We start from the raw sequence: 15698 nt of genomic DNA on the forward strand, positions 1-15698 counted from the left end.
TCTCTCTCTCTAAAATAAGTAAATCTTAAAAAAAAAAAAAAAAAGAACAGACACAGCTGAAAAGGAAATCAGTGTACTGGAAGGTGAAGCCCAGGGTTTGTCCAGAACACAGCACAATAGAGCACCATGCTGTTGAGATGGAGAAGATAAGAGATGTGAAGAACAGACCCTAAATTCCAGCTCCTGTACCATGCAAGCTCCAGAGGGGAGAATAGGAGCTAATCAAATACATTTTTAAAAATTCCTTAGACCTTTAGGGGCGCCTGGGTGATGTAGTCGGTTAAGCATCTGACTCTTGGTTTTGCCTCAGGTCATGATCTCAGGGTCCTGAGATCGAGCCCCATGTCCGCTCCACGCTCAGCGTAGAGTCTGCCTGGGTTTTTCTCTCCCTCTTCCTTTGTTCCTCCCCCCACCATGCTTGCTTGCTCCTCTCTCTCTAAAATAAAGAAATAAATCTTAAAAAAAAAAAAATCCTTAGACCTTTAGAAATACAGGAATTTTCACTCTGGTTATACCTACTGAGTTCAGAGCAAGGTGAATGAAAAAATATCCCACAACCTAGGTACACTATGGTAAGATTTCAGAACATTAGAAATCAAGGGTCACTTGATTTCAAGAGTCACTTACAGATTCTTTCTGAAAGAATCACTTGAGGAACAATTCAAGCAAAATGCCAATGAACTAAAGCAATAAAAAAACAGTAAACCAAAAATAAATAAATAAAACTTGGAATTAAATAAATTAAAGGAATTAAAATAACTGTTGATGCAAAATGTCAAAAAAAAAAAAATCAATAATGATCTGGCCCTCAAATCCCAGATGATTTCAATGTGGAAACTGGGGGTGGGGAGGCAATGAGGAGGGAGGAAAAGTGTGCCAAGGTTCTTGTCCTCTTAGGGTCAAAGAAATAAATACTAATTCTAGACCACAGGTAGGAAAATATAAATTTGAATATGTATTTAACATTTAACAAGATGAATAGAGACAGGACATATGTATTTCCAAATTACTAAGAAGACGGCACGGGAGAGAGATCCAACAGAGGCCGAGACATACTTTGTGATGCAGAAAGTCAGTCACTGAACAGTGAGGGCAGAGAGCTTCATGTAGGTCATTCAACAACAACAGAGAGGGTGCAGTGCTAAGTGCGGGCACACAGCAGAGCTCACATGCCCTCCCGGGCCTGGGAACAAACACGCGAGCAAGACGTGGGGTGGTAGTAAGTGCTAGGAAGAAAAAAACAAAGCAAGGCAAGTAAGACCAAAAACATTATGCTTGGTGAAGGAAGTCAGACACAGGAAAACCCACAATATTGTAGGTTTCCATTTATCTGGAATGTCTAGAACAGGCAACCCTATAGAGACAGAAAGTAGACAAGTGGTTGCCAGGGGTTACAGGGAGGTAGGAATGGGAATGACTGCTCAGGGGTAGCAGGTTTCTTTTGGGGCAATGAAAATATCTGAAAATTGATTGTGGTGATGGTTATACAACTCTGTGAGTATACAACACCACAGTGAACCGAACACTTTAAATGGGGAAGTTCTATGGTATACGGATTATATCTCAATAAAGACTTTTTTTTAAGGAACTTGGTAGAGTGCTACTTTAGACAAAATTGTCAAGGGGGCACCTGGGCGATTCAGTCAGTTGAGCATCCGTCTGACTCTTAATTTCAGCTCAGGTCATGCTCTCGGGGTTGTGGGATCGAGCCCCACCTCGGGTTCTGCACTCAGCGCGGAGTCCGCTTGGGACTCTATTCTCCCTCTGCCTTTCCCCCCACTCACACTCTCACTCACTCTAAAATAAATTTTAAAAATCTTTTAAAAAATGACAGTCAAGTAAGGCCAACTCACGTAAAGCAAAACAATAATCTGCTGATGTATACATACATGTACACACGCAGAGCAAACTGCCCCAAAACATCTTAACACACCACGGCCTTCCATCCATTATCACGCTCCTGCTCAGAGGCAGGGGAACCCCTGAGTGGCAAAAAGAAGAATCTAGCTGGAATTCTATAGCTTGGAGTCCTTTTAATACTTAATGAGTTTTTCACACTAGGCTTGAAAATACCAACCATGACTGTTTCACATCAAATTAGCCGAACTTTGCCAGTTAAATTTTAAGAGATTAGGCTTTTTAGCAAACTAGTCTACAAAAACTTTCCCCATCAACTTGCACTATGGTGACACTATTTCTCAAAAGTCATAAAATCAAACAAAACAAAACAGAACACAGAGTTCCTATAAGGTCTCCCGTTTTCACCTGATATTTATCTCCCCTCCCTGGCCAGGAGCCCTTAAGCTCCTGCATGAACCCAACCCTTCAAGCAGAGGTTTACTGATACCCTTTCCTGCTTAGAAGGTTCTCCCTTCTCCCTCTTTCTCTCCCTCCCTCTCTGTTCATTCAGCCAACACTTACCAAGGGCTTATTCTGGGGAAAAGAACCCAAAGAAAACCCTAGAGTCAGAGTTTACACTGAGGTATTTACCTTGTGATTTCAATAATAAAATAGATTTTTTTTCTATGTATTTCAAAGAATGTTCACATATTTTATAAAACCGATCTTTTTCTATGTAATTATCTATAATGTAAACACGGAAGATATTAACAATTCATAGCAAACTGAAGTTTATTCTGACAGCTAAATTCTACTTTTTTTTATCATGAAATCATCTGCTATTTGTGTACCCATGAGAGTTAAAACCCAAGAATAAAAAAACAAGTTAAACAAACAAACAAAAAATCAAAGCTTTTCATTGGAAAATGTAAATGGAACATTTTTAATTTTTTTTTAGATTATTTCTTTACTTATTTATTTGAGAGAGAGCATGAGTTGGGGAAAGGGGCAAAGGGAGAAAGAGAATCTCAAGCAGACTCCCCACTGAGCATGGAGCCTGACCTGGGGCTCGATCTCACGACCCTGAGATCATGACCTGAGCCAAAATCAGGAGTCGGATGATGGGGCACCTGGGTGGCTCAGTCGGTTAGGCGTCTGCCTTTGGCTCAGGTCATGATCCTGGGGTCCTGGGATTGAGTTCCACATCAAGCTCCCTGGTCCGCAGGGAGTCTGCTTCTCCCTCTGCCTCTGCCTCTCATAAATAAATAAATAAAATCTCAAAAAAAAAAAAGAGTTGGATGCTTAACCAACTGAGCCACCTAGGTGCCCCAGAATATTTTTCATTTTAAAAGTATCTAATTTTGGGGGCACCTGGGTGGCTCAGTCGGTTAAGCCACTGCCTTCGGCTCAGGTCATGATCCCAGGGTCCTGGGATCGAGCCCCACATTGGGCTCCCTGCTCAGCGGGGAGCCTGCTTCTCCCTCTCCCTCTGCCTTCCTCTCTGCCTACTTGTTCTCTCTCTCTCTCTGTCAAATAAATAAATATCTTTAAAAAATTAAATAAATTAATTAATTAATCAATTAATTTAAAAAATATCTAATTTTTATCTTTCTCTGGCATCAAAATGGCAGGAGTGGGGATTCCCTGACTGGAAATTACAGGATTTTTTTTTTTCAGTGAGTGATGGGATCCTTCAGTGATGAAATGGTCCAACACCATCCACATCAGCTAACCTAACCCACTAACCATGAGCTGTGAGCTGGAAGCCAACCTTTCAGGCCTCTCACATCAAGATGACCAGCATCCCCTTAAAAAGCAGTTGCCTCAAGAGATGACACACTCCAATGACCTGTTGCTGCCCAACACACACTGCAATTGCTGTCAGGGCCCTTGGGCAAGCCCCCTGGACTGACGTGCACCAGAATTGTGACTCTATGGTTAGACCTCACTTTGGACCGAAGAACACTACCACTATGGAACACTCTCAAATACACCCCTGAAGGACCTGCCAGAAGGAAGAGCTGCAGGCTCTGAAGAATGTGAATAAGGATCGTCACAGCTGATCAAACATTGGGGAAATACGCACACAATTTCTCAAGGAGACGATTTTGAAAGGGGCAGCACCCATGGACACATCAGGTTCTAGGTTGCTTTTTTTTTTTTTTTTTACAAATTAGTCACATTCCTCCTTAGTCACACTCCAAATTCGGGACGGTGTCACCTCAAACACTGACGAACAGGTGCGAAAACCTCGAAGAACTCACAATGTTTACATACCTCATGTAGGACTAAGTTCCTGTTTTTCCAGTCCAAGAAAGGGAGGTTTACAAGGCAAAGGAGTACAAGTAAGATCAGAGGAGTCTATGTATGTCATGGGCTAGATACAGAAGTTATTAATGAGCAATGGTCCTTGCTTATCAATTTATCACAGCAGGTTGGAGAGATCCTCTCTCTAACAGCACTAGCTCGGGTTCTGTTGCTCTATGTTCAACAGAACAGCATTTTGTAAGCCATTCTAGAAGATGGGCTTTTTCGTTTGTTCACACTAGCCATATGTACCAATTCACCCAATTCACCTGAATGAATAAGGATTTGTTTGTTTAACCAGCACCTGGCATTAGGATGCTGATACGGTACTGCTAATCAAAACACACAAAAAATGTAAAATATAAGTGATATATGACGGCCCAGATATTAAACTCATCCCAAACCTTTCCATGCGTGTGTGGTGTTTGTGCGCATACTGCCAGTGGGAGAGGGCATAGCACAGCAGTGAGAATAAGCACCAGACCAGGAGCCAGAAGGCCAGGTTCTGTTCCGATCTGCCACATACAGGCCTTCATGTCCCACTCTGTAAGATGGTGGTCCTTCTCACAGGGTGACCTCAAGCAAATCCTGTGTGGGTAGGTGAGATAGGGATTCTTTCTGCAGCTCACTGATGGAGTAACAGATAGGTGAAGTGACTTGCACAAGGTCAGCTGGGCACCCAAGCTGAGAAGCCCCATGCCGCTCTCTCTCCCAGGTGATTTCCACACCAACGTCAGTCCCCATTTCCTAATGATCTGCAATGGGCAGGTCCCTAAAGCTAAGAGGTTTACAGGGAAGCAGATTAGAAGCAATGATGTCACATGCCCAAAGAACTACATGGCAAAGTCAAGATTTTAAGATGGTGCCTCGTGGGTCTAACACTGGCCCTCCTTCCACTGTCTTTCCACAACCCGCGCTACCTCAGGACTGTTAGAAACCTCAGGAGGCAAGGCTTATTTTGCAACGGGATGGCTGTCATTGGCCTCAAGAACAGATTTCTCCAGACAACCAGCATGACCCAGAACTTCTTTCTAATCTAACAGTCCTTATGCTATTTCTGATCAAAACTGAAGAAGTCAAAGCAATAAGATCCAAATCAGAAAAGCACCTGATCCAAATAGCAAAATCAGACCCCTGATTGGAAGGACCAAAGATGCAAACTTTAAAAAGAAGGCAGTTCCTATTTCCCTGCCTGCCCCCTCTTTGGGAAGTGCCAGGAGCAGCTACAAAAACAAAGGTGACTTGTAGGGCCTAGGGAAGCTTGAGAGCCAAGGCCCAAGGGCATACACTTTACCTCTGTGAAGGAGAGATCTGGCAACATCCTCAATAAGGGGAGAGTGAACCCGACAGAGAGCTGAATAAAGGGGGTACAATTCGACAAGGCTAACCTCTGTGTGTGGACTTGAGGTCTGTGTCCCCAGCGATCTGCAAAACGAGTTTACATAACAGGCCTTTGTGTTGTCCCAGATAAGAGAGAGTAGAGGAGCAGTAAGAATGTTTTAAGGATTTAGAACCGGCTGATATTTCCTGGGGGATAGTGAGGTTGGGGGGCAGTGGGGGTGGGGAGCAAAGGGTGGGGGAAGGGTGAGTTAAGAAATCATCTGTCTGAGATAAGGAGGAAAATAGTAACAATGGCCATAATAATTTAAGTCCTCATATTTGTAATTCCTTGGTTTTATTCGCAATAGCACTCTCAGGATAGAAAAGAAACCAATAACACCAATTGCCTCTTCTTAGAGGGCATTGCGGGGTAGGAGGACAAAGGTGAAAGGGAGATTTTTTTTTTTTTTTTTTTTTTTACTGTCTGCCCTTTTACACCTTTGAAATTTGGTTTGGAAGATGCAGCCCCCCACCCCCCCAGATTCGCTCTTGAAGTTCAACTTGCATAGCTAGAGCTGTGTGAATCCACATGGGGTGGGCACAGGAACCCATCACCCTATATGGAGCCTTACTAACCAGCACAGCAGGCTAGGTGAGCTGTTCAGAGCTGGCTAGATGTTCTGGTAGCAGACAAACATCCTGAAACTTGCTAGGGCTTCAATCCTTACTACTGAAAAATCTATAAAATGCCCAAGTCCACACTGTTTCTCAAAGTACAGTGGCTGCAACTGCCTTTTTACTAGATTCATTAACTTGCAGATTCCCAGGGTCATCATTTTGAACTCAGAGGGACTCAGACGGGTGGCAAGTGTAAAAATGAGCCCTGGGCTTAGGACCCAGGCAGACCCTGGGTTCAAGTCCTGGTTTTGCCCCTGATTTGTGTGTGGCCTTAGGCATGCTGGTCACTTCATTTATTTTGACCTCAGCTTCCCCTCTATTAATAAAAATCAATTCCCAGACATGTACTATGCACCATGCATATAACACTGTTGTAGGTGCGGGGACTCACAGGCCCACAAAGCAGACTAAATCCCTGCACTTTCAAGGAGCGGACAGACCTTGTACAGGAGGAGACCAACACATGAGGTCATTTCAAGTCCTGCTAAGTGCTATGAACTTACCCCTGAACTCACCCTGTAATGGGACAGAGGGTCCAGAAGGTCAGGGAAGGCCTCTCTCTGAAGAGGAGGCATTTGCAGTGGGAGCCAAATGAAGCAACAGGGGGATGTAGGGTCATGCTATGACAGGCAGGGGAACAGATACAAAGAGCCCAAGGCAGGCATGTCTGAACGACAGAAAGGGCTATCGAGGCTAGAGAGCAGTGAGTGAGGGGCAGAGGGAAGGCAGTAAATCAGCCAAGGCAGACAGGGGCCCACCTCTTCAGGTGAGGAGTATGGATGTCATTCTGGTTGCAACAGGAAGTAACTACAGAAATAAAGGGGTTTAATTAGATCTGTGATGTTGCAAACTTTTTTATTTTTTTAGCAGCAGAACTTTTCAGCCAAATAAAAACAAGTGGAACCTCAATATAGAACTGGATAAAAGTGGTTCTGCTCTGGCTGGGTGAGAAGCTAGTTAAGGCCCTTCTGAACTTGTGGCCTCTTGGCCTTTCCCCTTTACCCTCACAGCACCCCCAAGCACTGGAGCTCAGAGGAGCTGGAAAAACACCAGGTGATCTATCTCTGGGCTCGTCAAGCTCTAACAAAAGCTGCAGAACAAGGAGAGGAGTTTTGGGGGATCATGCTGGATCCTTGCTCGGCCCCAGATAGCTCCTGGAAAGGTTTTAAACAAAATCCCTGATGTGGTCACACTTTCTGCAGGAACAATAACAATAAAATCTGGTTTGTCAAAGGTTCCAGTTAAAATCACACTGCTGAGGGCGCCTGGGTGGCTCAGTCGTTAAGCGTCTTGCCTTCGGCTCAGGTCATGATCCCAGGGTCCTGTGATCGAGCCCCACATCCGGCTCCCTGCTTGGCGGGAAGCCTGCTTCTCCCTCTCCCACTCCCCCCTGCTTGTGTTCCTCTCTCGATGTGTCTCTCTCTGTCAAATAAATACATAAAATCTTAAAAAAAAAAAAAAATCACACTGCTGAAACTACAGGGACAGAAAACAGATCGGTGACTGCCAGGGGCTGGGGTGAAGGGAGGACACTGACACAAAGGGACACAAGGGAACTTTGTGGGTTGCTGGAAGTATTCTACAGTGTGATTGTGGTAGTGATTATGGGACTGTATACATTTCGTCAGAATTCACAGAACGGGGTGGCCCAGTTGTTGGGCGTCTGCCTTCGGCTCAGGTCATGATCCCAGGGTCCTGGGATTGAGCCCCGCATCGGGCTCCCTGCTTGGCGGGAAGCCTGCTTCTCCCTCTCCCACTCCCCCTGCTTGTGTTCCCTCTCTCGCTGTGTCTCTCTCTGCCAAATAAATAAATAAAATCTTAAAAAAAAAAAAAAAGAATTCACAGAACGGTACACCTAAAATGGGTGAAGCTTAAGGAGTATAAATTTAACTCTAACAAACCTGAAGTTTTTTTAAAAAAAACCAAGGCACCTCTGAGGCATTTTATGGATGAGGAAACAGAATCAGAAAGCAAAAATGACTTGCTCCTGCTGAGTCAGTAGAGCCCTAAAACTGCTGTTGATGGACTGTCTCCCACCCACTGCTGCTCAGTTTCAATCCAAAGCCTCTTTAGCACCCTGAGCCCCAGGTTTCTCTGACTGCAAAACGAGGAGGTAGATAAATGCCAAAGACTTTCCCACTCCAGTCAGATTCTAAGAAGCAGTCTGGCATAGGGGAAAGCCCTCGATGCTCTGGAGTCAGAAACACTGGAAGAAAAATGCCCACTTCAGTCAGTTACTGGCTGTGCCCTGGGGCCAGCCTGTCCTATGCCAGTACAGGGTTAATAAGAACACATCTGCACATCGGCTGGCACACAACGGCCTCTCAAGAGGGTCAGCCGTTATAACTACCAAGGGGTTTTACCATCCCTACCCCGTGCTGATCCCAATCCCACCCGGCGGCCTCCTGAGAACAACGTGGAGATGACCATAAGGAACAGAAATCACGAACTGCCTGCCCCGCATTGCATAACCTGCGCTCGGGTACACAGCACACCCTGGGCTCCACTGGGGCACAGGCTGTTATCTTGCCAGGTCAACAGGAACACCCTGCCCCCTCCTTGACCACCGTCAGCACCCAGCCACCACAAACACTCGGGTGCAGGAGAAGGCCGACAGCTTGCAGGAACACCACTGCTATTTATGCCTGTATTTTAGGCACTCCACTTTCCCTCTGGCTGCTGGCATCATCACAGGGCACAAACTCATCCATAGACACACTCCACCCATCCTACAGCCCTTCCCTCGCCACCTGTTCCAAAGGGGTGGTCCCAAATAATGACTCAAAGCTGCCTGCCACACCTTGCTCTTTTTTTTTTTTTTTCCATCCTAAGGAAACCAAAAACACACAGAAACCCAAAAGATTCTTTAAAACAAAACAAAACAAAACCCTTCAGGCAGGGAGTCTCTGCTTCCTGTGGCACATGAACTCTAGAGGCACTGTGGTCACGTAAAGTTTGTTGGCTTACTATTTCTCCATGGAGGGACAGGAGGTAGGCAACACCCAGAAATTATCCCAATTTTGCAGAAACAAAGAGCTAAGTACCCTGGCAAAAGGCAAACATGAGCAGGGCTACAGCAGCCCAGGGACGCAAAGCACCAGAGCATCAGGTCTCAAGGGACTCCAATACCCTGGCTCAACTTCTAGAAAACACAGAGATAACAGGAGATAACACTTGCCCTGTGCTGCCCCTGCCCAGTGCTCTTAAGAGCTGTCGTCCTGCAGATCACGTGAACTGAAAACCATGAAAGAATGGAAAAGATTTCTGCACAGCTCAGTTAAGTTACTGAGCAAAAACAATGCTCTGCCCTAGCCACGGTCTCCTAACTCTGTTACGGAGGGCTGGTAGCCAGGTTAAGAAACTCTGATTCATTAATCACAAGTATTATTTATCAAACCATTGCCAGGACATTGTGGCAACTACATCCTGCTGTTTCTATTCAGAGTCATTGCCAAAGTTTGGTCCTCTCCCCCACCTTCCGGTATCTGTGAACTTTTCAGTTTCTATCAAACTCCAGCTGGGGGAGGGGACCCAGTGCTGGCCCTCGTCGAGTAAAGTTCCACCACCAGGTCCACAAAGAGACTGCAGGGAGGCGTGGCCAGGCCGGAAATTCTGACAAAAAGTTTTGGCCCTCCGGTCCTAGAAACAACTACTTCCTGATCCCTCCTAGTCGTGGGGGGGTGTAGTTTTCTGGCCGGGTTCCCCCCACCAGGGCAGAGCTGGGGGCTTCGATCGCGGTGGGGAAGGGTCAGGCCAGCCAGGCGGCCTTCTGTCCCCCGCACTCCGAGGCGCTCTGCTGCCTTCCACTGGCGAAGTTATTTTGGAGCAAAAGTGCCCCCAGGGTGTAAGCTCCGGCGGGCGGGGCCTCCTCCCCCGCACTACCCCCAAGACACACACACACACACCCACACACACAACCCAAGGCCGGCGCTCTGAGGACTGAACCTGACCCAGACCCCAAGGCCTGGGCCTGCTCCGACAGGAGGAAGGGAAAGGGGGAATCGAAAGAGATTTGCCAGAATCCTCAGGACAATCCGGGGCGCTCGCTGCGGCCTGGGGCCGCCCCCGCTGAGGGAGCGCCTTCTAGGGGCCCCGGTCGACACCCGGTGCCCGTAGGAGCCCGGGCTGCGCGGCAGCCAGAGAGGGCCAGGCCACCCCCGCGCGGCGACCCCAGGCCGGGCCTCCCACCTTGACCCGCTTGCCCTGGATCTCCAGCGTCTTCATGGTGAAGTCGACGCCGATGGTGCTGCCCTGGCGCTCCGAGAAAGCTCCCGTCTTGAAGCGCTGCACCACGCACGTCTTTCCCACGCTCGCGTCGCCCACCAGCACCAGCTTGAACAGGAAATCGTACTGCTCGTCCGGGTCCCCCGCGCCCGGGCCCGGCCCCGCCATGGCCGCGTGGGAGCCAAAGGGCCGGCGCTCCGGACGCTGAGGGAAGCCTGAGCTCACGGAAGCCGCGGACCGCCTGGCGACGTGGAACCGCCGCAACACCTGAAGTAGGGGCGCAGCCGACAGCCGGCCCCGGCCCGGCTCCGCCCCGGCCCCGCCCCGTCAGCCCCCCCGCCCCGCCCCGCCCCCGGCCAGCCCGGAGCCCCGCGGGCCTCCGCTCAGTCCGGGACTCGCCTAGTCCCGCCTCCGCAAAGCTCGCGGCCGGCCCTCTGCTCGTTCCGGGCCAGTCCGGCCCTCGCGCCCGGCCTCAGCCCCGCCCCAGCCCGACTCTACCCTCAGCACCTTGGGCCCGCCCCATCCCCGCTCTAACCTCAGCACTTCGCGGGACAGACTCCGCCCTCAGCCACACCCCCGATCAGACTCTGCCCTCGGACCCGCCCCCAGCACCGCCCCGGCCAAACTCCGCCCCCAGCACCGCTCTCTGCCCCGCCCCCAGACCGACTTGCTGCCCTCGGCCCGGGGACTCTCCGCTTCTCAGCCCCGCCCCTAGGTCCGCCCACAACCCAACTCCGCCCACGGCACCGCCCCCAGCCCTCGCCACGCCCCCCACCGCCACGGGCCAGGCTGCCTCAAGGGTGGAATGAGGAGCTGACTCAAGGGTACAGTGGAGTCTCTGGGTGGGCCTGCAGGCCTGGGGCCATTAACCCAGCCCTTGCACCCAGAATGGCCTCCTCTAGAATGGATCACTGGGAAGGGGACAACCACGGCAGAATCCCTCCAACAGGGGTTGGGAGAGGTGGTACCATCTTCCCACACAGAAGGGAAAGGCATAGCGGCCCACTACAAGGAACTAGAAGGCTTCAGTGAGGCCGCAAATTAAGCCGGCTACAAAACTGGGGTGAAGACCAGAATCCCGATGGGGAAAGGGACCTGAAGGCTGTGTCCTCAACGTGACCCCCCCTTTCAGGACTCTCAGGAGAAGGGATCTAGAGAGCCCATTTGGTGGATGGCAAGGCCAGAAGGAGGAGTTGGGAAATCACAACCCCCAAAGGCAGCCTAGCAGTGGTTGAAGCAGCTGTCCAAATGGCTCAGGGTGGACTGGCTCGGTTGGGGTTATGGGTCCATTTGGGGGAACTGACCCAGCCAAACAGCACCAATGACTGGCCTGAGCAAAGGAACATGGAAGGTTTGTGGGGAATTCTGTGGAGGGTCAGACCAGCTTCTGCCAAGATAATCCATAAACCAAGGGTCCTTCGAGAAATAGAACCCACATAAGCTTGAAATAGATAAAATGGAACCTCTCCCCACAAAGGGCTTCCCAACTACCCAGCTGGGAGGGAATTGAGAACACTCCTGCCCTCTTCAGACTCCAGTTCTACTTGGTTCAATAAATTTTATTTTATTTTATTTTATTTATTTTTTTTGTTTATTCATGAGAGACAGAGAGAGAGAGAGAGGCAGAGGGAGAAGCAGGCTCCCCAGGAGCAGAGAGCCCGACGCGGGACTCGATCCCAGACCCCGGGACCACGACCCGAGCCGAAGGCAGACGCCCAACCATCTGAGCCACCCAGGCGCCCGGTTCAATAAATTTTATTAATGCCTACTATGGTTCAGGTACTGTTCTAGGCCCTTGGAACACATCAGTGAACAAAGAAGACAAAAATCCATACCCTCCCCAGCAGAAAAGGGAAGAGGGCTTTCCCATAGCTTAAGGAGACCATAGAGGGCAAGTCCACCAGGATCCCTGACGAACCTTACCAGCCAAGTGGGGAAGAGACTGACTGGATGAGGAGGCAAAGACAGACCCATAGAGAAGATGGAGGAGCAATCTGTTCTGGAACAGTGTGAACTCTTCTCCCATGGGAAGTACCCAACAGTGTTAGACAGGAACCCCCAAAGTGACAAGGAAAAGCAATTCTGGGAGCCCAGCTTTATTACATCAGATTGGAAGGGCAGGAAATAGTCTCCCATTCTGAGCTAGAAGGAGACAGAAGGACATGGGATGGAAGGCTTCCACAGGCTGGGCTTGGCTCTGGGGCATGTCAAAGCTCAGAACCCCAGAAAATAACATCTGTTCCAGCCCAGAGTGGCTCCTCACAGCCACTGGTGGAGAGAAGAAAGGAAAAGGTGAGCCCAGGGGCCAGGATGAGCCAAGACTCAGCTATTGGAAGCAAGGGGAGAGGAAGGAAGAGTGTAGACATTTGCAGGGTGGGGTGGACATGTGGCTGAATAACTGAATGGGCTTTTACATTCATCTTGACTGGCATTGGTTTAGGGTGGGATGGGGGCATGTTGGTCTGGCTATGGATTTTGCCAGAAAGCCCAGCTACCACTTGTCTTTGTAGGGTGATGGACATGTTCTGAAACTAGACTGTTGGAGCACTTGGGTGGCTCAGTCGGTTAAGCATCTGCCTTCGGCTCAGGTCATTATCTCAGGGTCCTGGGATCGAGCCCCTCGTCGGGCTTCCTGCTCAGCAGGGAGCCTGCTTCTCCCTCTGCCCCTCACCACCCCACACCCCCACCCCCCACTCTCTCCCTCAAACAAATAAATAAAATCTATTTTAAAAAATAAAATAAAACTAGACTGTCATGAGGGCTGCATGACTCAGGAAATTTATTAAAATTCCTAAATTGTACACTTACAATGGGTGGAGTTGATGGTGTGTAAATTATACTTCAATAAAGCTGTTAAAAAAATATCTGCATTTCCTCTCTTTTGGTGGTAAGTTTCTGACTAGCACAGTGGCATTTTATCTGAAATTGAATTATGCCCATTTGAAACAGAGCGATTCAAATTCAAAACTGTTTATGATATCTCACTTAAGGCCCCAAGTTTGAAATAATGCATATCCCAAATTTTTAAAAATGTGTCAAGAATTTAACATTCTTGGGGCGCCTGGGTGGCTCAGTCAGTTAACCAGCTGCCTTTGGCTCAGGTGGTGATCCTGGGGTCCTGGGATCAAGCCCCAGGTCAGGCTCCCTGCTCAGTGAGGAGCCTGCTTCTCCCTCTGCCTCTGACCCTCCCCCCCACCATGCTCTTTCCCTCTCTCTCTCTCTCGCTCAGTCTCTCTCTCTCAAATAAATAAATAAAATCTTTAAAAAAAAATTAACATTCTTAAAGCTAGCAGTGGGTGGGCTGAGTTTAAACTGTGTTTGTGCTGTTGCCACATGGGGGCACACCATCCCAGTTGATAAACTGAAGCATCTGCTGTAACCCCAACAGTCTGTGGATCAGAACTCGTGGTTAGAGGGACAAACGCCACCTTTCTTCCCCTTCCTTGGTTCCTCCCTCCGTTCCTTTCTTCCTTTCTTTTTTCATCTTTATTCTTTCTACTGTCACCATGATTAAAATATACAGCCTCTAACAGTATCATCTGAGTTTTATTTGGCAGCGCCCAGACTTGGTGCTAAAAATGTGCCCCCATCAGACCCATCAGACACGAAGGTGAGAAAACACTGTAAAGAACTGAAGACCAGCATCAACCATGATACCCTGCATTCTTAATATAGAAGAGTGCTTGCTACGCGATATTAGAATATAATGGTGCGATTGCAGACTTAGGTGCCCTGGGTGGGTGCTGGCTGAGAACTGGGAAGGCTCCCTCCCAGAGGCCAGCCCTCAGCCCACCTGAAGGCCAAAGAAATGCCAGCCATCCGACTCTCTCCTCACTCCCAGAACCCCAAAACATCATAAACATGGGTCAAATGAACCCTAGCCCTCCCTGCTTCTATTGATGGTACCCATTTCATGCTTGAGGTTCTACCTGAAAATGAGGGATCAAATGGCTCTCAGCACCCCTACTCCAACCTCTACCAACTCCATGCCACCTTCCACCTGGCACAGTGCCTCCACCCGGGACTGCCCTGGCTTCCTCCCATCAGCTTCCAGTCCCCACTGTCCCCCACCCCCACCAAATGGGCTTGCTGGAAGGGCTCTGATGAGACCACTCCCTGGCTCAAACTTCAGTGATAAGCCCCAGACCCTCTGGAACACCCTGTTCCACCTTACTCCTCCAACATGATCTGTTCAACCCCCCCTCCTTTTCCCCAGACCCTCCAACTTGCCAGTTTTCACAGAATCCTCCATGGCGTAGCCAGAGGGACCGATGGGGATCAGCCCTGCTCTCCCTGCCTGCCACTAGTCTCCCTGGGGACCCGTCTGCTCATTAGTCAAGTACTGCCTGCCCCGTTAGGGAAGGCCTGATGTACCCAGATGGGTTCCTGCAGTCACCGCTTCACAGTTCCTGTGAGCAGGGGCTGAGACACCCCCACGCCATCCTGTCTTGGGGCTTTGGGAGGAGGCAGTGGGATGCTGATGTCTCTTCTCCAGTTCAGTTGTTAGCGGATGGGGTGGGGTGGAAGTGGGGCAGTCTGCGGCAACATAACCAGCATTTTGCTTCCCCGTGACAGGCTTGTCCCTCTCATCACTGCGCAAGGTATCCAGGGTCAGAGGAGAACGATGTTAATCTCTTCCTTGTTTATACATTGCTCAAGAGCAGGAACACAAGTGTCAGGGGGGCAGAGTGCAGGCAGGGGGAGGAAGGCCGGCCTGAGGCCTGGGTGGAGCTGGTCTGATGAATCTTAAAGCAAAACAAGAAGACTGATGTTTTACTCACAGGAAAACCAGTGAGGTGAGCAAAGGAGAGGGGAGTCTATGGAAATGTATCTATGGAAAGCCGCCTTTTTGGAAACTTTGGGCAGAGCCAAAGCTAATATAAACCATGAAACAGATTTTGTCAACAAACTCAAGCCTCCCAAGACTGGTTCCTTTGCCTCTGAGCAATGAACTGGCCCAAGGGAACCACATCCCCACTACTGGTGACACCTGCCAAGCCGATTCCTCTTCTGTTCCAGGCCTGGAGTGGGAGCCCTGCAGAGACGTTCCCTCTGGGGCCCCTGGCAGGCAGGCAAGCAGTCAGGGCCTCCAGGACAGGAAGAAACCTGGGGTTGGGTCCATCTCTGCCAAGGACACCTGTAGGAGATGGTGCTGGGTGCTTTTCCACCAGCCTCGGTTTCCTCAGATGGGGGACGCTAATTCCTGTCCTGCCTGCGACCCGGCAAGTCACTGCAAGATCCCAGCTGGGAGAGGCTTTGTACACTGCAGGGATTCTAACACTGTCCCAGAGGTTAGAATCCCGGTAATTCCGCTGACTGAATGATGAAGA

The 15698-nt window shown here is 49.4% G+C and overlaps 1 protein-coding gene across 6 annotated transcripts in view; it reads right to left on the bottom strand.

Moving 5' to 3' along the window:
• RAB43 (RAB43, member RAS oncogene family) overlaps positions 1–15698 on the bottom strand; it is a 353030-nt gene that overhangs the window by 102926 nt on the left and 234406 nt on the right. The window contains exon 1 of one of the 6 annotated variants that reach the window (XM_081823028.1): positions 10333–10695. The exons of 3 other annotated variants lie outside the window; for them this stretch is intronic. In XM_081823028.1, the coding sequence (XP_081679154.1) occupies positions 10333–10536 (204 nt within the window). In that variant the 5' untranslated portion in view covers positions 10537–10695. Of the gene's footprint in view, positions 1–10332; positions 10696–15698 lie in introns of those variants that run through there. 2 more of the 6 variants (XM_031038041.2, XM_006742391.3) reach the window with 2 other exon arrangements.

This window comes from Leptonychotes weddellii, chromosome 1 (genome assembly GCF_054177405.1).
Source record: "Leptonychotes weddellii isolate Sample4059 chromosome 1, ASM5417740v2, whole genome shotgun sequence".
Lineage (NCBI taxonomy): Eukaryota > Metazoa > Chordata > Mammalia > Carnivora > Phocidae > Leptonychotes > Leptonychotes weddellii.